The sequence below is a fragment of the Euleptes europaea genome, chromosome 12, assembly GCF_029931775.1.
Source record: "Euleptes europaea isolate rEulEur1 chromosome 12, rEulEur1.hap1, whole genome shotgun sequence".
In the NCBI taxonomy this organism is placed as follows: domain Eukaryota; kingdom Metazoa; phylum Chordata; class Lepidosauria; order Squamata; family Sphaerodactylidae; genus Euleptes; species Euleptes europaea.
In genome coordinates this window covers 33,574,144-33,598,777 of record NC_079323.1, presented here as the reverse complement: position 1 = coordinate 33,598,777, position 24,634 = coordinate 33,574,144, and the positions used below count along the sequence as shown (strand labels likewise).

Below are 24,634 nucleotides of genomic sequence, written 5' to 3'. Positions count from 1 at the left end.
AAAGTGTTGCCTGCTCTTTAGCTGCCACCGCTGCAGAGAGCCAGACCCGGCCTGAGAGGGGAGGATGAGGCCTCGCTATACTCGCCTGGAGCAGCGCTGGGTAAGCCGGCAAGTGTTCTAAAAACACTTGGCGGGCGCGAGGATAGGTGCTGGTGGGCCACTTTAGTAACCCCTGATTTCGAGTATTTATATACTCCACCTTTCTCCTGACATAGTCAGAATCCAAGGTAGGTATCAATGGATGCAAAAATAATAATCTATTAAAATAATTAAACAGATAGCTAAAACAAGCCAGAGCCCCTTCAAGCTACCCCATACCCTGCTTTAAACCATTCTGTATTGAACCCTCTCCTAGAGTAGGTGCCTGCTTCACTCCCACTAGGAGGCTACTCCCTAACAGTGGGACAGCAACAGAAAAGGCCAAAGGATAAAAGTTCTTGTTACGTATGCAGAAGACTGAATTAGCCCCTCAGCCACTAATAAGAGCTGGGTCACCCACATGTCCAAAACAAAGTCCCAAAATGCAAGCATGAGCCACAAGCTGTGCAGGGCCTACAACATACTGGGGCACCTCCCCACCCCCAATGGCTGTTATGGCAACCATGATCTCTATAAGTATTGTTATTAATTAATTCTATTTCTCTATTAAAACATTTATACTCCACATTTCCTCTTGGTTCAGTTTGTATAGCATGCAAACTTGCAGGCCTTTTGTGGAGAGCAGGGCTCAAACTCTGCATACACACAAGGATGATGCTGGGAGGGAAGAGTATGCTGGCCTGGCTTTCTTTCGCCCTATCTCACTTAGCAGTTGCCCTGGCAAATAAGAGCGATGGGCAAAATGGAAGATGGGAGAGGCAACACATTCCCCTGCTTCTTCACCCCTATCCAGTTCATCAGGCATCTAGCTTTCTGGCCCCAATCCCTACTTCTAAGCCAAGAAATGGCGCAAGTAGTGCCCCTGTTCCTGGGATGCTGCTCCCAATGGGAAAAGCTTGCTGTCAAGGGAATGAGCTGTCTGAGAAAAATTCCATCTGCAAAAATGATTTTCTTTTTATTTTATTTTTTTTTCTTTTAGAGCAGAGAACCACAGATGTCAGTAATTAACGGGAAACTCCCCACCACACACTCCGACCCTCTCAATATTGCTTCTGGCTAACTAGCTCCCTGGTTTCAGCTGGAATAGGTAGGAAGGGGGAAGCTTGCTCATCTTCCAGAAAGCTCCCCCGGGGCAGCGCTCTGATTGGTTGAAAGGGATCCAAAGATCAATGGCCTAAGTTTTCTATAAATGTAGTCTATTCTGCTAGGCCTCAGCCCTCCCCTCCTCACCCCAGCTTTATTGTGTTCAGTCTATTTTGGATTGTGCTGCTTGCTTTTGGACTGAATTTCGTAAAACCTTAAGCAGGCAACATCTGCGCTGCAAGACCTTTTCTCAGCAAGCGTATTTAGAAAGTCAGCTCTATTATTTTTATGTGCTTGTACCTCTACTGGAACTATATTGTTTTTAAATTTTTTCTTTACATTAAAGCCTATTTTAGCTTTATGCTGTGAGTTCACTGGTCCAAACCCAATGTAAGCTTAGTTATGCTAACATAACAGAGGGTCTTGTTCCAAGGTCTCAGCTGTGAGACAGGGGAACAGTTCTCGCAGGACAAGGCAGGGCAGCCTTGACTCTTGCTGTGATGCACTATCCTTCACAAATAAAATTCAGCCAAAATAAAAATATTATCTAGCTGTTTCTCTCAGTGAACACTGGAAAACTTCCCCAAAATACCTACCAATCAAAAAACCGACTTAATTTTAGATAGTGAATGGCATGTGCCAAAAAACTGGCTTCAGACAGCAGATTCCCATGTCACGCTCAGTGAAAAGTAGCAAATAAGAACAAATGGTGCAAACAAAAGGTATTTACTCCAGATGTTTTTGCTGTGGGCAGCACAACCCAACTATCTCATACTCACTATTTTTCATATAATACAGAAGGGCCCCATGAATACCATGGAAATTCCATGGAAAATTTCTTCAGTGTTTGACTATTACCTTTCGGAAGGAAGCTGGAGTTCTGCAACAGTAATATTGTGCCAACGAGAAAAGGTCTTCTATATCTTCTAATTCTAAACTGGCAGGGGATTTTTCTAGAAATTCTGAAAGCAAGTAACATAATAAAATTAGGAATTTGGATATTTAAACAAAACATTGCAAAACAAAGCATTATCTTTATTTAGGATACTTTATATACTCCATGCCAGACATGTGCTTAAAACAGGGAATTCCCCTTGTCATGCTTGCAAAAGTAGCAAGTAAGAGGCAAAGACAGATGCCAGGGTTTGCCAAGAGCATGGGCTCATGAAAAGTCACAAGTAACATGTTCTTCTTGTTCTGGGCTTGAAGCAAAAAAGGCTCACCACAAACAGAGAGCAAAGTAGTGAGAGATCCCAGAATCACATGGAAATAAAACTCACAGAATACAGAAATGGAAAGACAGAAGAGGAAATTTTATACAGAGATGACCAAACTGGACTGCAAAGATCTGAGGGGCTCCAGACAGAACAAGAGATTTGTTAGAAACATAGTTAAGGCTTTTGAAGTCCTGTATATTGCAACAGGAGATAATGAATATCCCTGTTAAACCCTTCCACCTATATCAGTGGGACTTTCAAGTTTTTAACAGTGGTTATATTGTGCTGAAGGATAGCATCAACATTACAAGCATCGACTTACGTATGACTTCCTCTTTGCTATTTGATTCTTGTCCTAAGATCACTTCTCTGGAAAGAGACAAGGATATATTGAATAAGTGAAGTAGCAACGTTAAAAGACCAAAATAAGTTGCGTCATATACTAATTATATACTTACTTTGCATTAACAAGGATGATAAGCATAAGGAAATAAATGAAGAATGGATCAGCTAGCTGGAGGTAGCCATCCCATATTGCCTGAGTGACTTCGTATGAACAATAGCAGGAAAATAAGCTGCCAAGCTAGAAAGAAGGGAATGAAAGCCAGGCATGAGTGTAGCAGCATAAATCTGTTGATTATATAGTGATTAAAGACCATGATATTTATAAAGGCTGGTTAGCCACACTTAAAATCCCACTGGGATCTATATTTGCCCCTAATGCAGGTCAGAATTTTTTTTAAAGCAAATTACTGAAATCCTAGATGGTTGGGTGAATACAGGTATATTTACTGTGGGAGACTTAGTAATATAATTGATTATCCAGCTGGAAACTATTTAATGCCAAAAATATCTATGAATAGGGCTATAGCATACTGATCTTAAATATGCGTTTTGATACTTTTTTCCTGAATCTAAAGGATTATCCTCTTTTCCTCACATGCGAGGAAATTATATAGGCAGTTTTCTTCCTCTAAACTAACCCTATACCCATATACTTGGATGCCCACTCCTTTAACTGCAATGCTACTTTTACACAAGTTCAGTCTAATTTTGCAGTCTAATTTTGCAATCTATGAACGCCTGTATAGCAAAATGTGCTCTGTTTGGAGGCAAACCAGTCTTACAAAAACTAACTAGGGAAAAAGGAAGATTAAGCTCGAATGTCAGTATATCTCTATGTTGTACAGCATTTACTCCTCATACAAAGAGGCATTTCTTGAGAACACTAAATATGCAGGACCCCCCACAATTCCTCAAAGGCTTCCAGCATATTCTCCCTATCAAGTGCCTATCAGTAGGGCAGCAGAACAAAGCAAGTGTTTATGTTTGGGGAGGGGGTCCCCCAACCAGAAAAAATTACTTTTAAAAAAAGAAAAAATGAAGCCTGATGAAATCTGATCAAGCATCTTGCCTTATGGGAAGCAAGGAAGACCGAGGTCAGTTGTAGGTGTACATATATACAAAGGAAGAGGGAATGAGAAGAGAAAAGTCACTGAAAACATAACTAAATCTCCCCATCCAATATGCTGTAAGTGAGAAAGTCTGATTGTTTATTTCCCCCCTCCCCCAGTGATTGTTCACAGGAATCCAACTTTCTATAAGGGACATTAAAGTATTACTACCTAAATCTTGCAGATACCCCATTAGGACAGTTTGTTTTAAGGAAAGCAGAATGACTCCCACAGACTAATTCTTCCTGAGCAAAACCATTTACAGCTATTGCCCTGTATTGAAAATAGTATTTGCCCTGCATTGAAAAGTACTGTTTATTATATAGGCAAACCCAAATACATTTCATTACGAGTTAATTCGGTCAACTTAGTAAGAAAACGTTACTGCTTCCACAAAGAACTTTTGTTTTCTTTATTTGCCCATTTCAACCTTTTCAGTAAAAAATTATAAAATATGTCTGGCATGTCAAACAGTTCGGTTGAATAAAATGATCAGACAAAATTATAGAGAGTTGAGTTGTATTGCCAGAACATATCTACTTTACAAACAGCCATCCTGGCATTGTCTCTAGGAATATTGGGATATACGGTACCATTAATTTCAGAGGCTCCTTGGGAGAAACAACAGCAGTTAACACGTTTGTACATACTGCAACTTCTTTTTAATAAAAAGAAATTCTATGAGCAAATTCTATTTTAAAAATTCATTTATTGCTCGACATTAAAGGCACATAATCTTATGAGAACGTAACACCCATTTGCAAATAGTTATTTTAAACACAAAAATCCCATCATGAACTATGCATATATTTTTGTCAATACTTTACAAATTACTACAGAAGTTTATTTTTCATTATGTTTCCCTACTTTCACTTTATTACCCAGTTGAGTGTGTATGAGTCAGGCGTCATCTTTTTGGTGTCAAGGAAAGAGCAGAGTTCAGGTTCATGATACTGGAGGAGCAGCCTAAAGAGATGAAATGGTCTCCCTTTCAGAAAACAGTCCCTAAAAGAAAAGAGCAGTGAGAGAATATTTGTGAAAACAGCCACAATGATAATTGCATGCAGTCATCACAACAGGTAAATAGGCCACTTAAATCTCTCTCACACACATACACAAGACGGTTATGATCCATCTCAATTTACAACAGAGGTGGGGAACGTCAGGCCTGGGGGCAGTGTAAGGCTTGCGAAATCATTTGCTCTGGCCCTTTGTGGGTCCTGGCAGATATCTAGCTCAGGATTTAAGACTGGTGATCCACCCCCTCCTGCAGACAGGAATAGCCTCTATTCAAGGCGGATGTGAGTTTGTTTTGCTGAGAAAAGGAACCTTTTTCCCCCTTGCAGAAGAGTCGTTAGCTATGGAGCTGCTAGGGCCGCCCAAGAAACTGTATTAACCCTTTCCCACCCGGGCCATAGAGAAACATATTCCCTATGTATTAGGGAATGGGGGCGGAAGTGGCGACAATGGAAAGATTAAAGGGGGCAGGGCCAGAATGCGCGTGGGGGGGGGGAAGAGTTCGTAGCCAGTGTGTCCTCATTTCATCCCTGCAGGCGGAGGTAGCAGGAACTGGCTGTAGAATTCGGCCCCAACCTTGTGGAGCAGGAGCAACTCCAGCGTGCGGCTGGACGGCTACGCCCGACTGGTGCAACAGACCATCCTGTGCCACCAGGTGGGAAAGTGTGCCATCAGTTGGATGCCTGCCTGCTTGCAGCACGGGGTGTGTGTGATCTGGGGCAGCTGCCTGCTTGGAGCTTGGTCGGCTAATTTTTAAGTTGATAATTTTGTATGGCCCGCGAATGATGTTATAAATATCCAAATGGCCCTTGGGGGAAAAAAGGTTCCCCACCCGATTTACAATCTGGGACTGGCTGTCACCTCAGGTACTGCCTCTTTCACCCACAACACCCCCTTTCTCCCTACTATGATGGGCGGCTTCCAGGCTCCTAGCTTTATAGAGTTTTAAATTGTATTTTTAATGTATTTATTCTTTTTTTATTTTATTGGATTTTTAGGCTGCCCTTTCTTGACCAAGTCAGGCTCAGAGCGGCTTACCACCATTTAAAACAATTAAAACCAAACCACAGTTTGCTATAAAATTATACACATTATAAAAATCCAGGCACCTTCAACCATAGCAGCAACAAATACACTACTGACAAGAACAACAATAACAGTAAGACAATAGTGGGAAGCCATAGCAGAGGCGGGGAAAGGAGGGGGAGGGGAGGCCAGCCAGATGGAAACCGTTGTTCTCAGCCATGTGCCTATTTACAGTGGTTTTAAAATTGTATTTATTGTATTTTTATTGCAAATTGAAATTTTATTAATTGTTGTTAGCTACTCTGAGCCAAGCTTTGCGGTGGGAGGGCGGGATAGAAATTGAAATAAATAGATAAATAAAAGCGTCATGTGAATTTGACAGCTTTGTTTCAATGCAATGTTACTCTCGTGACAACAGAAACCACTACACAGTACATTCTTCAAAAACAGAAGCTTCTCTACTTGGAAGAGTATGAAGAGGAAGAAATCACATTATATACTAAATACAATTTGAATTGAGTGTTTTGTTTTTACCTGGGGATGTACTTATTCATGATAGCATAGAAACTGTTGTACAAGTCACTTCGCGGAAGTTGAAGATGCACCAGTGGTTTAAGCAGATATGTCCAACTAAGGCTAGAACTGTATTTAACATTACGAGATTTACAGTAAAAGGTAATCACAGATTCAATATCCAGAAGTAATGCTGACTTCTCCTCCTCTGGCACTGACAACTGATCTGCAAACAGACAAGCATTGTAAGTGTTCTCAAATCAAGATAATCGTTACTTATTTCACTGCACGCTACTCAGCAGAACAAAGACCCCTGAAAACGGAATGAAAAAAGAAAAAGAAAACAGCACACCACAAATGCATCTGCCATTGTGATGTGCTAAAACAGCACGGCAACCAGGATCCAAAGACCATCCCTTGCATACCGACACTACTTCCACACCTACTCAAATAGTTCTGTCAAATGTATTTTCAGGCTGTTTCTTGCACTGCATTAGACATTGCTTTGGAAGATCCACTAACATCAAGGGCATATTTTTGAGGTGTCAGGGCTGTAGTGAGAAAGAAGGCCTGAAAAGCCCATACAAAAGGTAATGTACAACCCTTTGGATACCAGCCAGTATTATGGAAGCTGCATGATAGAAAACTGTGGCTTGCAATCCTGCCTTGGAGGGCAAGTGCTAACCCTAGCTTACTGGTTCGGTTTTGCAGAAGTAGAAGTACTTAACTGAACTGCAGCCTTTGAGGATAAAGAGAGTGTGTGCGCGAATGCACAGTTCACTTACAGAGTGCCAAAGTACAGGTTGCCATTGCATCTGACTAAATTGAACCAATGTGTCGTATGGAGGCCAGTATGGTTACGGGGTTGAGGCAAATAGCGGAGAGACCCCGATTCAGCTCCCAACTCAGCCATGAAGCTTGCTGGATGCACCTGGAGTAGTCATTCTCTCTCAGGCTAACCTACTTCATAGGGCTGAGGGTAAAATGGAGGCCGGGAGGACAGAGCAGAGGGGCTGTGGCTCAGTGGTAGAGCATCTGCTTGGCATGCAGGAGGTCCCAGGTTCAATCCCTGGCATCTCCAGTTGAAGGGACCAGGCAAGTAGGTGATGTGAAAGACCTCCGCCTGAGACCCTGGAGAGCCGCTGCCGGTCTGAGTTGACAATACTGACTCTGATGGACCAAGGGTCTGATTCAGTATAAGGCAGCTTCGTGTGCTCATGAAGACAATGTATGCCACCCTGAGATCCATGAGATAAAAATGCACCTAAATAAATAAATCACAAAAGCCCTGCCAGCAAAAATGTCCAACCTAAATGGTACTATTCTCTTACCAACCAGTTCTTCACAGTTTTTATGAATCACTGTCTGTTCTGGAAGATCTAAACAACCATCCCAGGACGCCAGACTATCCCCTTTGCCTATGACGTTCAAAGCAATCTAAAAAGAAAAGAAAAAGGACAAAAAAGCTTCAAAATAAGAATTTTCAAATTCAGATACTATAAGCTATGAAAAGTATTTCTCTATAAATGATAGAACATTCTAATACAGCATTCTTGAATAAGCTTCCTCAATATTTATATGCCGTTATTAAAGTAACTATTTCTGACTACAATAAATCCCACTTCCTATTTATAGAATCATGCTAAATTCAATCTTGAATTAAATAAACCTTATTAAATACGCAGGCTGAGAGTTGCTGCCTCTGTGTTCAAGTGTTAGATCATGTGATATGCAAATGTGTGCAATGACCGTTCAATGTCCTTTTAACGTGGAAAGGCCAGAAGCAACTGAACAAAGAAAAGCAAGGAAGTTACACTCAACACCTTTCCTACCTGCCTTTTCCATGTTCCAAATCAATGTTCCCAACTGTGCCCTCCCCCCAACTATTTTAAACACATTCACTCTTCCACTTTAGGAAGAAAACCCACCTGGACACAGGATTTAGATCACAAACAGAGCAGACGGTTGTGGAGAGTTATATCTAATATACTTATATGTTGCAGTTGCTAAACTGATGTGATTAGTATGTCCACCCTAAGGTTGAATGGTGTAGCTCCTTACGACTCCTTGGGGTTTCCATGTTTTTTGTATGGAAAAGGGGGTGCCTGGCCAGGGCTGCACGAGTCTAAGAATTCGCTCTGGATGGGCTGCTACTCTGTGCAGGTTGAAGCCACACCTCTGTAGTCTGTCTGACAGCCTGGACCCGTTTCTGGACCAAACCAAATCGGCATGGTTCAACAATGTGTCCCTGTCCTGCTCAGGCCCTGCCACAGAATCTTCCTGCTGGGTTCTGGCTGGCTCCTCTGCAACAAAGCTACCTCAATTTTTGTGGGCTCCTTTAAGGGAGTCCTAGTATATTTTGTGAAAGAAATAATAAGTTAGGTGGGTGAACTTGCTCCCCCCCCCCACTTATCCCTGTTGGCCTGCTGAGATGGCGCATATGGGAATCATGAAAATGAGGAGTCAGAGAAGGAGAAAAGAGGCAGATGGGTTGGAGACTGCCAATGAGAATTTTTATTTAAAAGAAATTTAAAATCGGGTATCTCTCCCCCCCTTTCCTCTCTTTACTCAGAGAGGAAAGAGGAGAAAGGAACTAATGCAAGAGGGTGCCTCACTACATGAAGGGCTGTGGATAGGGTTGCCAACTGCCAGGTACTAGCTGGAGATCTCCTGCTATTACAACTGATCTCCAGCCGATAGGAGATAAATTCACCTGTAGAAAATGGCAGCTTGGGCAATTGGACTCTATGGCATTGAAGTCCCTCCCTTCCCCAACACTGCACTTCTCAGGCTCCGCCCCCAAAACCTCCCACCAGTGGTGAAGAGAGACCTGGCAACCCTTGCTGTGGAGGTTACATCCATACAATAGGAACAATTAATGGTAAATAAAAGCAGAAGTAGCAAGCACAAAAAGCATAATATCAGCAACAACAACAAAATCATGAGGTGTGAAATAAGACAGGAGCAGACATGGAAGACATAGGTTTGTCCCCACATGTTGGGGTGATGTAAAAAAAAACCTTTCAAAAACATGATTTTAGAAATCGATAGTACCGTACTTTGCTCTAACAACCTAACGTTGGGATAAGAATGTAAAACGATGACCAAAGTTATTTAGAAAACCATATTCAAAGCAGGGATTCAAAAGAAGCATTGCAACAGCTAAAACAGTAATGCTTAAGAATGAACAGGCTTCATATTCTAGGGGGGAAAATCAGTAATAAAATAAAATAAAGGCAGATTAAAAAAAAACTTGTAAGAAGGAAAATTAGCTACCCAAAGAGAGAAGGGGCAGAATCAAAACTTGTTTTGTAGGTTTGGTACACACGGCATAGATGCATAATGCCTCTGAACATTTACCGAGTGCCACTGGTAAGATGGCGTTCAGTGAGGTGAGAAGGGACGAATGGGAAAAAGCTGATACAATTGTAAACAGTGCCAAAAACATCCCATGAAACAATTTTACAAAATTGGTAGCAAAGAGGATCAGAACAATTAGAAATGTCTGTATGCTGGAAAAATAGAAAAGAACTGAGCAGACATACAAGATCACAGTGATTGGAACTCAAAAACAGAACAGAGTAAGTGGAGGCTATCTGGCCCAAGGGAGTTTGCCTTTGTGGGATAAAGAGCAACTTGCTGGGCTCCAGCTAATAAAATCCAAAATGAAGCTACATTGGCCCATGTATAATAGAATCCATGGGCATATTGCAGAAACACACAGTGGTCACAAAACAGAGAAGTAATTCTGACAAGAAAGCATTAATGATTCTGAGAAGAGAAGACAAGGGTGAGGACACACACACAAAAAACAAAAAAAAACAAAACATGCCTCTGTGCACGCACAGAGCGCTATGGGCAACAGGATGCAAGAAAAAAATCATGTGACTTGCAGAGAAAGGCAAATAGTAATGGTGGTGAGGAAAGGACGAAAATGCATGGTCGCTTTAGCCTCCTTTATTCCCTGTTTCAGCCAGGATTCAGCCAGGATCAAACGCGTGCGTTTTGCCGAACATGTGTTCGATCCTGGCTGAACCCTAGCTGAAATAGGGAATAAAGGAGGCTAAAACAACCATGCGTTATCACCCAAAAAGACTTGAGATTGAAGGGAGCAGGACAACCAAACATTGGGGCTTGTTCCTGCCCCCCACCCCGTGATACTTGAATTCAAAAAGGAAAGAAGCATCCAAAAATAGCTGAACCTGACTTGAAAGAATATAAGAGATACAATGAGTCACCTAAGTCCCATTATACATAAACTGGTCAAAGAGAAAGGGGGGGGGGAGAGAAACCAAAAGGACATTCCCCCCACCTTTTCTCGGAGATGTAAGGCTAAGAGAAAAGGATTAGCAGAGGGAAGGACTGGCGGGGTGTTCCACAAAAGGGGGAAAGAAACATGCAGCAATAATTTTGATTAGAAGCCATGGGGGGCATAAACACAATAGACAGCATCAAGAAATGAAAGCGTTAAACACCATGTATTTGTGAAAATAAATGGTCATAAGAAGGACAATAAAAGTTGATGATGCCTCTGTGCATGTACAGAGTGCTATAGCAATGAGTCCTGTAGAGAAAATGTTGTTTGCAACAAAAGAACATGAGACCACTGCTCCTCTGTGACCACACAGAGTGGCAGAAAACATGCAATAGAGGGCGTCATCTGATTTATTTGGCCACAAGATGGACAAGACTTCTCTCATCCAACTATAGAGGTCCTTGCAGGAGAGACCCCTGTTTGAAATGCCTGAATCTAGGGCGTCTGCTCCGGTAATGCAGACCCTAGCCAACTGGGTACGGTCTTCTCCATCGGCTGTGGGGTGTATGGCGGTGACTTGTGCTAGCCAAGCAACACAGTGCTCTTTGTTTAAAGGGCCCAGTTGCTCTGCAATGGCTTTAGTTGCCCTCCATGCTACTTTTTCTCTGATTGATTCTCTGCCCTACTCCCACTGCTACTGGGTCTGGTTATGGTTTTGGTGGTCACGGGGCGAAATGGCACCATTTCCTCATCCGCAGGATCCCAGTTCTGGGTCCCCTGTGGCAGGGGGAATATCTTATGTTCTAGAGGGGAAGTGGTCTTTTACTTGGTGGGAGTGGGAGTGTGACTGCGGGATGGACCGCAGAAATTAGAGTTCTCTGCATTCCCAATTGTTGTTTGAGATTATTTCCTCCTGGCAACTTTTATGAGTGACTTCATCTTGGGGTTTTTAGGCGTTGGCAACTAGGAATTTAGTGGCTTGTTGTGTGAGAGCCAGTTCCTCCCTTAGGGTCTCGTACTCCCTTTCAGAGATCTCTGCTCGGGTTAGGGCATATTCATCTCGCTTTTTGTTATCTTGAGCAGCTGTGAGCAGGCTGCCCTTTTCTATGATTAATTCCAAGTTTCTGTTTTAACAGAATATTAACATACCATACCCTCATTAGCACATTATCTTGATACTTACAGGACAATGATTAGATTAGCACATTACTTTTGCAGGACAATACTCAGCTCAAACCCAACCCCTTTCTGACTATATATTACTCTTCCTACACCCTTGACACTGAGAGACACTGTCCTTCAGTGTTACTACTCTGAAGATGCCTGCCACAGTTGCTGGCGAAACGTCAGGAAAGAAAATTCCAAGACCACGGTTACACAGCCCGGATAACCTACAAGAACCAATGAACTCTGACCGTGAAAGCCTTCGACAATAGTTATGTTTTAACGTTTCTACCTCACTTTTAACGCTTTCCAGTTCCTTTTTAGCTACTTCTAATTTCCTTCTTAAATCTTCTGCTTTGGCTTCACCCTCTTTAGATGTATCTACACTGTGTCATAGCGCCACCCAGAGGCCCCATGAGTCGCAGAGTTTTAAACGATCCCACCTCCCATGGATAGTCTTCTTTCTTGACAATCCATTTTTCCAATTTAGAATCATAGAGTTGGAAGGGATCTCCAGCGTCATCTAGTCCAACCTCCTGCCCAATGCAGGAAATTAACAACTACCTCCCCCGCACGTCCCCAGTGACCCCAACCCTCCCCCCACCATGCAGGATCCTACAATCAAAGCACTCCCGACAGATGGCCATCCAGCCTCTGCTTAAAGACCTCCAAAGACGGGGACTCCACCACCCTCCGAGGCAGTGCATTCCACCATTGAACAGCCCTCGCCATCAGGAAGTTTTTCCTAATGTTTAGGTGGAATCGCTTTTCTCTTAGTTTAAATCCATTACTCCGTGTCCTAGTCTCTGAAGCAACAGAGAACAAGCTAGTTCCCTCATCAACCTGAATCCCTTCAAACATTTAAACATGGCTATCATGTCTCCCCTCAACCTTCTCTTCTCCAAACTAAACAAACCCAACTCCCTAAGTCTCTCCTCACAGGGCATGGATTCCAGACCTTTGACCATTCTGGTCACCCTCCTCTGGACACGCTCCAACTTGTCAACATCCTTATTAAATTGTGGAGCTCAAAACTGGACACAGTATTCCAAGTGAGGTCTGACCATTGCAGAATACAGTGGTAGTATTACTTGCCTTGATCTAGACACAATACTCCTATTGATGCAGCCCAGAATTGCATTGGCCTTCTTAGCCGCCACATCACACTGTTGACTCATATTCAGCTTTTGGTCAGCTAAGACTCCCAGATCTCTTTCACATGTACTGTTGTCAAGCCAACTCTCTCCCACCCTGTACCTTATGTTGTTTCTGCCTAGGTGAAGTACCTTACACTTCTCCCTATGGAAATCCATTTTAATACTTATGGCCCAGCTCTCCAGTCTATCAAGGTCATTCTGAACTCTGACCCTATCCTCCGGGGTATTAACTACCCCTCCTAACTTGGTGTCATCTACACATTTGATTACAATGCTTTGTCTAGCTTTGTGGCACGTTTAAGCATGTTTATGGTTTTAAGTACATCAGCGGTCTGGGGGACATCTCCCTTGGTCAGGCCAAGGTTCTGCTCTTAGTGTGACCTTGCCTGATCCATGTGTGCCAAGGGAAGCTAGGTATGAGAGGCTAGGGTCACAACAAGAACATGATGTTCAAATGCTCAAAACATGGGTTGTGGCAGTTTGATTTTTCTGATTTATAATAAATGTAATTTTAAAAGTTACCGAATAGGCCAACTTGTGCTACTAACCTAAATCAGATCATTAGATGTGGCGTTATTAGCTTGGTAACTAAAACAGTTAAGATGCCTAAAAGGATGCAATAAGCCCACCCCAACTCTTTGAAAAGAGAAATTCCCTGATATAAGTGATCATCTCTGCCAGGTAAAACATAACATTAGATAAGAACATAAGAGAGGCCCTGCTGGATCAGACCAAGGCCCATCAAGTCCAGCAGTCTGTTCACACAGTGGCCAACCAGGTGCCTCTAGGAAGCCACAAACAAGACGAGTGCAGCAGCACCATCCTGCCTGTGAACCTTACCTTCCAGATTATGAACCTTACCTTCCAGACCTTGGGTCTTAGAGAATCAGGTAGAGGTCTCCCTTCGATTATGTTTCGGACTGTTTCAAGATCACAGCCACCTTCCTCAAGCGCTTCTGCAAGGTCATTTTCCCTAAAAAACAAAAAAACAAAAACCCATTATCTTATTTAGGAAAAAACAGCAATATTTCTCTTAATATAATCATACATACAGATATCTGATCTTAATCAGGTGTACATCTGATGTAAAACACTGTATTTCTTTCATTACACTTCCTTAGGGTTGTCAACCTGCACCTGGAGAGCTCCCGCTATAACTGATCTCCAGACGCTCAAGATCAGTTCCCCTGGAGAAAATGGTGGCTTTGGAGGATGGACTCTATGGCATTATACCCTGCTGAGGCCCTTCTCTTGTCCTACCCAAACCCCACCCTCCCCAGGTTCCATCCCCAAAATCTCCAGGTACTTTCCAACCCAGATCTGGCAACCCTACACCTCCTCCTGAAACCCTATACTGCTGAAACTGATAATCTAGAAACTAATGTTTACAATCTCTCTCTGAACTGCTTTCTTTCCTACTCTGATTAAAAAGAGTAAAGTAGTTCCTAGGGCCCTACACAAATGTGAACAATGATTAATTTCAAACAACATTTCTGGGAGTACAATTTATGCTATTTTATTACAAAAAATAGGCCGATAAAACCACCTATACATCAGAATGAGTAAAAAAGTGGGATACGAACTAGATGAAATGGGCATTTATTTTCATGAAGGGTCCTAACTTTACTATAAGCCTTATGCTTAGGGAAAATTTATTTAAAGTAATACATATGTGGCATCTTTCTCCCAACAGAATACAAAAAATGTTGAGCTTTGACAAAGATGTTAGTAATTGTTGGTACTGCAATCTTGCTGAAGCTGATTTCCTACATATGTGGTGGGGTTGTAGAAGAGCTAAGGCATTCTGGAAAAAAGTGATCCAAATTATATCTAATAGTCTCAAAATAAATATTCTAGCAAATCCTGAAACAATTTTATGACACTATATACCAGATATACAAAAAGATCTTCAAGACATATTCCTTCATATGATAATGGCTAAACTTAACTTTGCAAGATATTGGAAAGGAATTAAAATCCCAGATCTAAATAACTGGATAGATAAGATTAAACAAACTGATGTATTAATTAAGCTGACCTGTTTTAAAAAGGATAAAGATTTGAAAGATCTGGACGATGTTTAGACCCCAACAATCTCCAGAATGGAAAAAACTTTTACAAATCTAGAATGTGGAGAGGAAGATGAGTAATGTTTTTGCTGACTTTAATATGTGATTAATTATTACTTTTATCTGTAATGGTATGCAATTTTGATTGAATTTTATGTATGTGACAAATTAAAAAATTAAACTGCTTCCTCCTTCTTACAGGGGGTCATTTGTTTCAACTCTTTCAAACAGTATTCCTTTTTATTATATTTTACTGAAGTACTCTGTGGAACCAGCACAGGCAGAAAGGCAGGCCAGGCATTAAACACTGTAATATTTGTGATGCAAACTCGACAGGACAATGTTTTCAATATCAACACCACCCTGATGTTCATAAAGGCTTTTGCTAGGACTGGCACATTGGTCTCTTGGCATATCAAACATTCCATAAAGCCAAAAAAGCCACTACAGAGGTGACAACTTGCCTATTAATTCCATTATTGTGTCAGCAAAGCGAAGAATGAAGCCTACTTGCCCCTCAGCCCTGCTGCAGCAGTCATGGTGGCAAACTGAGCAATATAACCAAACTCCTCCTGCTATACCTGCTGGTATCTCCAAACAGAAACCAACTGTTTCAGTACTGTGCTAAAAGAAACCTTTCTTAGCAGGTCAGTCTAGATGGTCTCAGGGGATACCCTGAGCGGTAGCAGCTGTTATCAAATTCTTTCCAGGGAACCCTTATTCTAAGGGAGTTGCTCAGCAAGGAAATCCACATTTCCCCCTTCCAATTTCACATCACAAGAAATAGTTATTTTATTGTTTCACAAAAACAGTTAATTTCTTTTTGAAAGACCCACTCATAAATAAAGTATTTTTGCCCTACTGAAATTAATGCAATAAAAATAGTTAACCACTTTCTGACAATATTTGACCAGCCAACCAACAGAATCTATTTTGACTGGTCAAATGTTAAAACCTACCTTTTCTATCTCCAAGAGCTGTTCTTTCATTGAACTAAATTAAATCTACAATTTTATAAAATAACAAGAATCAAGGTGTTATATAAATGTCTACAGTGGAATTTTTCTCCACTACATTTTTTCCACATAAAGTTTTCCATTTCTAAAAATGCACTGTTTTATAAAATTGCCCAGGCTAGCCTGATCTTGTCAGATCTCAAAAGCTAAGTAGGGTCAGCCTTGGTTAGTACTTGGATGGGAGATGACCAAGGAATACCAGGGTCGCTATGCAGAGGAAGGCAATGGCAAACCACTTCTGTTAGTCTCTTGCCTTGAAAACTCTACCAGGTTGTCGTAAGTCGGCTGCAACTTGATGGCACACACAATAATTGGGTTGGATCAAATCACTCCCTTGGACTATGGCTTTCTTTGTCCAAAAAATTCATTCAAAGGAATGAGTCACAGGAGCCAATCCACAATGAATGCCAAAACAGGCAGTTTCAAAATTCTAATTAACTTTTCAAATTACTATGCCTAGAACCATGCATATCTACATCTCTCTCTCACACACAAATAAAAGTACATTAAATATTGTTATTGCATTTCCCCCCTAATGAAATATTTAAAACTGTTTTTTGGCTAGTGGGAAAAACTTTTCAGAAGTTTATAGAGCATGTAAAATTAAACACATCATTTTTTATTATTTTTTTAGTTTGGTCTACTAACTACAAGTCAAGTAAGCATGTGAATCAGATAACAATTGATTTAAGGCACTGGTAAAATTTTCAGAGAACCAGAAACCTCTAGAAACCTATGGAACAAACAAATAACTCCAAAGAAAAAAGAATGGATTAGCATTACTAGTTGGGGCTAGTGGGTGGGGGAGATATCACATTTTTTAATGCTTTCTTAAGTAAAAGTGTCCCTCCCTGCAACACTACAAAGAGTAAACTAGAATCTCTCTCCCAGTGTACTGTTTGTTTTTAATCTATAGGGAATTGTTGCACAAGGAAATACGACATAAATATTGCACCCCTGAGCTCTATGGTATCTCTGTGTTCCCTGATTTTACTGTAATGAGCACCTGTTTCAAAACAGCTCATTATTTATTTAGTATATTTCTATGCTGCTTGTTCAGAGCCATGCTTGATCATTCAACTAGCTGGAACCTCAGAAAATTAATTTCTACCTAGTCTGAAGCTACGCTCGCTTATAGTCTGCTCACAGATGTGAATTTACGCAGGCTGCTTATATCCTCTCTGTGACAGCAGCACAGACTGTATGCTTCCCAAGGCTTAAGTCCCTGTCAATTCAACTTTCATGTTTAAAAATACTGCTTTTCATGTATTTTCTTGTATAATACACATGTAACAGAACAAAAGCATCTCTCTACAGAGGAACAGCTTTACATCCCAGACGCGCCAGAAATGCATGGATCAAAAGCCCTTTTCTCACACCTTCTTGGCCATAAAGCATGACCCAGGTTTTGCAAGATAAATAATCAAAGCCAGTGAAATTTCTATTGTAATTGCTATTCCAGATTAACCCAATAAGTAACCCAGGAAAGACCATCTGGTCATCTTTCAAACCACATCAGCACATCCATGCCAATCTTAATACTCCCAAGTTCTATGCATATTCTAGTGCCTCTTTTTCTAAAGGTGAGTTACATTATGATAGCCCAGAAGCTTAGGCAGACAACATTAGGGTCTTGGATTCAAAAGTCACCAATCAGGATCCAGTCACAAAACCACCAATGACAGTTGGGTTCGAAAGTTCTGGTCTGATGCCAGGAGAGATCTCAATATTAGGCCAACAGCAATTCTTCCCTGTTGGAAACCAAGGTAAATTGAACCAGAGCCCTCCATCCTTTGTATAGTTCCCTATGAACACAACATCGGACCCTTCCTGTTCATGACAAGCAGTATATGATTTCTTCTCTCCCATTCGGCTTTCTTTCAAATTTAACCCTTCATGCCTTTCTTCCCAGTTCCTCTAGTTCAGAGTTTCCCAAACTTTGAGTCACGGAGCACTTTTCAGGAGAGAAATTAGCCACGGAGCACTAATTTTCACCTAGCACCTATATACTAAACCTAATAACAGGTTTTTTTCTCTTTCCAATCTCTTCATGGAACACTAGGAGATGCTTTTGCGGAGCACCAAGTACTCCTTGGAGCACAGTTTGGGAACCTCTGCTCTAGTTCTTACACTTCCCATTACATCCAGTGCATCCTGGTTAGTGATTCCTTTCCTCTTATCCTAAGATCCATCCCCATTTTCCCCACCACAATATCTGATCCTAATCTGGCCAACCCATCACCTGTCTCTGCTCTGAGATGGTTTTCTCTGGACTAGGCAAGTGGGAAGCACATAATTTGGATTAAAAGAAACTTTAATTGGGTATTGACTAAAAATAACACAGTTACACATTACAATTGGGTAAATGGATTATTTTTATTTGGTTTTGGTTATACAATTGCCTCCTAGCTCAGTGTTTCTCCCTGATCCTCTATTTCTAGTTGGTATCTTGTTAGGGTCATAAATTTACTTGCTGGTTAATTACTGTATCTCCCTTCCTTTTTCCCTTTGCCCAAGATTTACTGTGCCAAACCAGGAGTCATGTATACAACAGACTGAATGATTCACATTAACTCTTTTTGTGTCTTGGCTGTACATGTGTAGGGGACTCTGATGTGAGAGACCTTGCACAGGGGCTGATTTGGGAAACATTATGACTGCTAAAAGACAATACCTTTAATTAGAGTAGGGCTACTCTTAAAATCAGGGCTGCCGATTTTGTGCAGAGAAGGGGAACGTACACTTTTGGTATCTTTTCAGGTAGTTGTCTCTGAACATTCTCTCACATTATACAACATGATTCCCTTTAAAACTGTTTGCATAATGCTTGTTTTCTTTATAGATCTCTGATCTGAGATGGGGGAAAACTGCAAGCTGCTCTGAAACAAACGACATGATCAACACAGGACTGGACTGTGAGATAAAGCTATCCTGCTACTATCCAACCTGAGCTCTCTGCATGACTGGCTGCATTAAGGAAAGCTGTAGAAACATGGCACAACTTTCAAAAGCAAATAGACCAAACCCACATGTATGAATCTAAAAAATTCCAGAGCCTAAATATTTTAAATATATTCTCAGCCCCATGCAGGACTGGTTCCTAAATATCTGGTTCTATTTATAAATCTGATGCTGTTAATTTCACAATTCTTGTGAACATTTCCAGGGTTTACTTTTCTCAACATCTCCTACACTTCATGGAAACTTATATGCATTTTATAGAAGTCAAACAAGTTAGTATTTTTAACGTGTTTTAGGAATTAATAATATCTGTACCTGCAGCTTGCGGATTTTATGACTATTAACCTCTTACTTAAGGACTTCAGAAATTTAGCACTTCACTATTTAATATACATAATTCTGCAGTATGGATTCTGAAATTCCCATGCTAACTTTATCCACATGGTAGAAATTTATCATAGCTGAGAGGTCACTATGTTTTCCCATGGTAGCAGACATAAGGTTGAACCAGCATTACATGCTGCGATCATTCCAAGACAGTTCTGTTGTTTGTATTATATTTGTGACAGCAGTTGGATTAAAATTTGCAGGAACAGAAGAAAATTCCTAGTAAGAAAGCATTCTTAGAAAAGTGAAGAACTTTTATATCCTCTGACAGGACTTACGACTTTGCAAAGAAAGGAGGAGGTGATTGCGTTAGATTTACAATGGAAGGATCTCTTGTACCATATGGAGTTCACCATGGTAAAGGCTTCAATGTATTTATTTGTCTGTGTGGAAGCTCTTAGATTTGGAAGATCTATAAATTTGCCGATCCTGAATAATGATACAACAATTTTGTTATTGTAATTACTGCCTTTCCACCCAACTCAGCACTGAACATTAAAACAGCAGTTAAAATACAAATAAAGCATATAAAACATAAACATATATAAACATACAGAGGAGAGGGCTAAAAAGAGGTAGGACAGCATGTGTAATGGTTAGAGCAGGGTTCCCCAACATGATGCCTTTGGGTGCCACGTTGCCAATCACCACTTTCCCTGGCACCCTTTGAGGTTTTAAGAAAGCATCCAGGCTTTCCTTTGTCAGTGTGTGATTTCATTCTCTCTTCCGGCCTGATCAACTGTTGCTATTTGCTTCTTTTGCAAAGCAGAGAAGAATCTGTGTTTTAGCCTTAAGATTCTGGGAAGCTGGGCATACAGGGAGATAAATGTCCAGGAGTAGAAGCCCACTCCTTCCTCCTCCAGGCTGGCTGTCCTTCCAGTAGCTGGATAGCATTTCCAGCCAAGTACAAATATTACTAACACCTTGGCAGACCTGACCAGACTCTTAATCAGGAGTTTCACATGTTCAGTGTGGTTGCCATGTCATTCTTTTGCAAAACGAGGAAGGAGGTATCATGTTTAATTCCACCTTGCACAGCAGCCATTTTTGGTGGTTCTTCCACCCCCTCTCAAAATTCCACAGGTAGATGCAGGGTCAAAAAGGTTCGAGATTCTGGGTTAGATGGTCTGAGTGGGCTCTGGGGGACCCAGGTTCAAACTGCCCACTCTGCTATGGAAGATCTTTAGGAGACCTTGAGACAGTCACCCTCTCAACATAACCTATCTCACAGGGTATAAGATGTGAGTATGAAATGGAGAAGAGAAGTACCCTTTTGGATCACTATTGAGGAGAGAGAGAAAGGATATAAAAGCAAATAAACATTGTCTTGATTTTATCCTCTATACATTTAATAGTGAAGTCTGACTCCCATCTGCAGATACCTAAATCCACGGGTTAGGGCCACACTGATGCTCAACCAGATTTTTCTGAAAACTTGGGGAACCCCCTAGGTTTGCAGTAACATCTGAAATGTTAAAAAATACATTTGGGGTTTGTAAATTCCTCCCAAATTAAACACTTACAGTTGGGAGCCAGAGAGAAGCCTGCCAGCATCTGTGGCACAGCCCGGGGACCCGGCTGCCACTGTGGCGGACACCAAGAGAAGCTCTGAGCAGCTCCCAGGCACCACACTGGGCTCAATGGTGGGTGGTGGAGCCTGGAGAAGTGCCATGCTCAGCATTGGAGGGGGAAGAGATGGGATTCCCCTGCAGCCCTACCACTGCAGCCACCACAGTTCCCAGGACAGGGGAAAAGAAGAGGGAATTGTTTGAGGGAGAGGGGAGAGAAAGAGAAAGATGGGGAGATTGATAGAGGGAAGGGGAAGAGAAAGAAGACAGAGAAGATTGTCTAGAGGGAGAGAAGGGGTGGGGGGAAGGGGGACATTGTCTGAGAAGAACTGGCAGTAAGAGGGGAAGAGACTGACATACAAGAGGGGAGGGGAGAGAAGTGGGAAGAAGACTGATAAAGAAGGAGGTGGCGGAGTAAGATGGGGAAGACTAACAGAAAGGGGTGAGGAGAGATGGAGGTGAGGGAAGATTAATAGATAGGGGGTGAAGGCGGAAGGAGGGAGTGGGGTACTTTGACAGAGAAGTGGAAAGAAGGAAGGCAGCAAAGACAGGGGAATGTCACCTCACATGTTTCTTGCAGGTCCCCACTTGTATATTTTAATAGTGAAGTCTGCTAAATTTGAGGATACTTAAATCCGGTGATAGGAACTGTTAGTGGACAAGACAGATCTTTCTACAAACCTGAACAATTCTCCAGGTTTGCAGAAAAATCTGAAATTAAAAAAATGCATTGGGAGGTTTTAAAAACCCCAAAAGGATATAACGAGCGCCAGTAACTTTAGCAAATGGATTCCCTCAGTGGCCATTGCTAGGCAATCACCACACGCCAAGGCTTAGTTTCTGTGAATAAAAGGCAGAGGGAGAGGGCATGTTCCTTTCCAGGGCTGTTTTGGCCATGGAGGGAAGACTCATCAGAGCCAGTCTTGACAGCAACCACTGGGTGACTTGATACCACCTTGCTTGCATGACTCACTTAAGTCTGGCTGCTTGCTACTCCTCAACAGTAGCCACTCTATGAAAGTCAGTGTGGTACAGCAGTTAGAGCTTCAGAGTAGGATCTGGGAGGTCCAAGCCTGAATCCCTATTGTGCTGTGAAAGCTCACTGGGTGATTTGGGACCAGTCACATACTTTCAGCCTAACCTACCTCACAGGGTTGTTGGGAGTAGAAAAAAAGAGGAGATAAGCTGCTTTGGTCCCCATTGTGGAGAAAGGTGGGGTATGCATGAAGTAATAAATATAGCTGAACATGGGAGGAAGATAAAAGGTAGGTTGATGAATGGCTGAGAAGGCAAGACTGAGGCAAGGAAAGGGGAGAAGATATAGGGGAAAACAAGGAAATCATGTGGGGAGGGGGATACAGGGGAAAGTAAGGTGCTCCCCAAGTCGTTGAGAGTCCCGTACCATGTAAATAGGCATGCTAAGCAGCCAGCACTGCACAACTGAGCCATAGTTTTCCTTGGTAGAGGCTGCCGGGAATGGGGAGCTGAAGACAGAGGGGCAAATAAAAGTAGTTGCCCAAATCAACATAAGAACATAAGAAAAGCCATGTTGGATCAGTCCAAGGCCCATCAAGTCCAGCAGTCTGTTCACACAGTGGCCAACCAGGTGCTTCTAGAAAGCCCACAAACCAGACGATTGCAGCAGCTTTATCCTGCCTGTGTTCCATAGCACCTAATATATTAGGCATGCTCCTCTGATCCTGGAGAGAATAGGTACCGCATATACCCATGTATAAGCCGACCCGCGTATAAGCCGAGGTGCCTAATTTCTCCCCCAAAATGGGGAAAAATTAGGCACCTGCGTATAAGCCGAGGGTTGGCTTATAACCCCTCCCCCCCCCCCGCAGGCTTACCTGACAGGGCTCTCCAGCGGCGAGGGTCCGGCGGCGGCGCGGCCCGGGGGGGCCTGGGCAGCCTTCCTGCGGCTGCAGCAGGCTGCCCCAGGCCGCTCCCGGTGGGAGGAAGCGGCGGCGAGGCCCAGGGGGACCCGCAGCAGCCTTCCTGCGGCTGCAGGAGGCTGCCCAAGGCCCCTCCCGCCCGGGAAAAATTGCGGCGGGGGCCGGGGGGGCCTTGGGCAGCCATCCTGCGGCTGCAGGAGGCTGCCCAAGGCCCCTCCCGCCCGGGAAAAATGGCAGGGGGGCGGGAAGGGCCGGGGCAGCCATCCTGCAGCTGCAGGAGGCTGCCCAAGGCCCCTCCCGTCCGAAAAAAATGGCGGCGGGGGGCGGGGGGCCTTGGGCAGCCATCCTGCGGCTGCAGGAGGCTGCCCAAGGCCCCTCCCACCCGGGAAAAATGGCGGGGGGGGCGGGAAGGGCCGGGGCAGCCATCCTGCAGCTGCAGGAGGATGCCCAAGGCCCCGTCCGGGAAAAATGGCGGGGGGGGGGGCGGGAAGGGCCGGGGCAGCCATCCTGCAGCTGCAGGAGGCTGCCCAAGGCCCCTCCCGCCCGAAAAAAATGGCGGGGGGGGCCTTGGGCAGCCAGCCTGCGGCTGCAGGAGGCTGCCCAAGGCCCCTCCCGCCCGGGAAAAATGGAGGCGGGGGCCTTGGACAGCCCTCCTGCGGCTGCAGGAGGCTGCCCAAGGCCCCTCCCGCCCGAAAAAATGGTGGCGGGGGGCGGAGGGGGCCTTGGGCAGCCATCCTGCGGCTGCAGGAGGCTGCCCAAGGCCCCTCCCGCCCGGGAAAAATGGCGGCAGGGGGCAGGGGGGGCCTTGGGCAGCCATCCTGCGGCTGCAGGAGGCTGCCCAAGGCCCCTCCCGCCGGGGAAAAATGGCGGCGGGGGCCGGGGGGGCCGGGGCAGCCATCCTGCAGCTGCAGGAGGCTGCCCCAGGCCGCTCGCGGCGGCAGGAAGCGGCACGGGCCCGGCGGCGGCGGTAAGTTTCCCCCTCCCTCCTCCCTCCTCCCTCCCTCCCCCCGTATTGACCCGCGTATAAGCCGAGGCCGGCTTTTTCAGCCCATTTTTGGGGCTGAAAAACCCGGCTTATACGCGAGTATATACGGTATGCTTCATGACTACTATCCCTTTTTACTAGTAGCCATGAATACTCCTCTCTTCCATGAACATGCGCACTCCCCTCTTAAAGCCTTCCAAGTTGGCAGCCATCACCACATCCTGGGGCAGGGAGTTCCACAATTTAACTCTATGTGGTGTGAAGAAATACTTCCTTTTATCAGTTCTGAATCTCTCACCCTCCAACTTCAGCAGATGACCCCGTGTTCTAGTATTATGAGGGAGGAAAGCTTCTCCCTGTCCACTCTCTCCATACCATGCATAACTTTATAGACCTCTATCATGTCTCCCCTTAACCGCCTTCTTTCCAAGCTAAACAGCCTGAAGCGTTTTAACCGCTACTCATAGGGCAGTTGCTCTAGTCCCCTGATCATTTTGGTTGCTCTTTTCTGCACCTTCTTGAGCTCTGCAACATCCCTTTTTAGGTGTGGTGACCAGAACTGTACACAGTATTTCAAGTGTGGTCTCACCATAGATTTGTACAAGGGAAGTATGATATCAGCAGTTTTATTCTCTATTCCTCATCTAATTATAGCCAGCATGGAATTTGCCTTTTTTACAGCAGCTGCACACTGGGTTGACATCTTCATTGAGCTATCCACTATCACCCCAAGATGCCTTTCTTGGTTGCTGCCAGCACAGATCC

General features: G+C 43.4%; 1 protein-coding gene across 2 annotated transcripts in view; it reads right to left on the bottom strand.

Annotated features, from left to right (window-relative positions):
* TBC1D23 (TBC1 domain family member 23) overlaps window positions 1-24,634 on the bottom strand; it is a 48,534-nt gene that overhangs the window by 20,439 nt on the left and 3,461 nt on the right. For both annotated transcript variants that reach the window (XM_056858627.1, XM_056858628.1), the window contains exons 2-8: window positions 13,847-13,958; window positions 7,741-7,846; window positions 6,431-6,635; window positions 4,735-4,858; window positions 2,858-2,982; window positions 2,722-2,768; window positions 2,041-2,144 (exon numbers count right to left, since the gene is read on the bottom strand). In XM_056858627.1, the coding sequence (XP_056714605.1) occupies window positions 2,041-2,144; window positions 2,722-2,768; window positions 2,858-2,982; window positions 4,735-4,858; window positions 6,431-6,635; window positions 7,741-7,846; window positions 13,847-13,958 (823 nt within the window). The remainder of the gene's footprint in view (window positions 1-2,040; window positions 2,145-2,721; window positions 2,769-2,857; window positions 2,983-4,734; window positions 4,859-6,430; window positions 6,636-7,740; window positions 7,847-13,846; window positions 13,959-24,634) is intronic.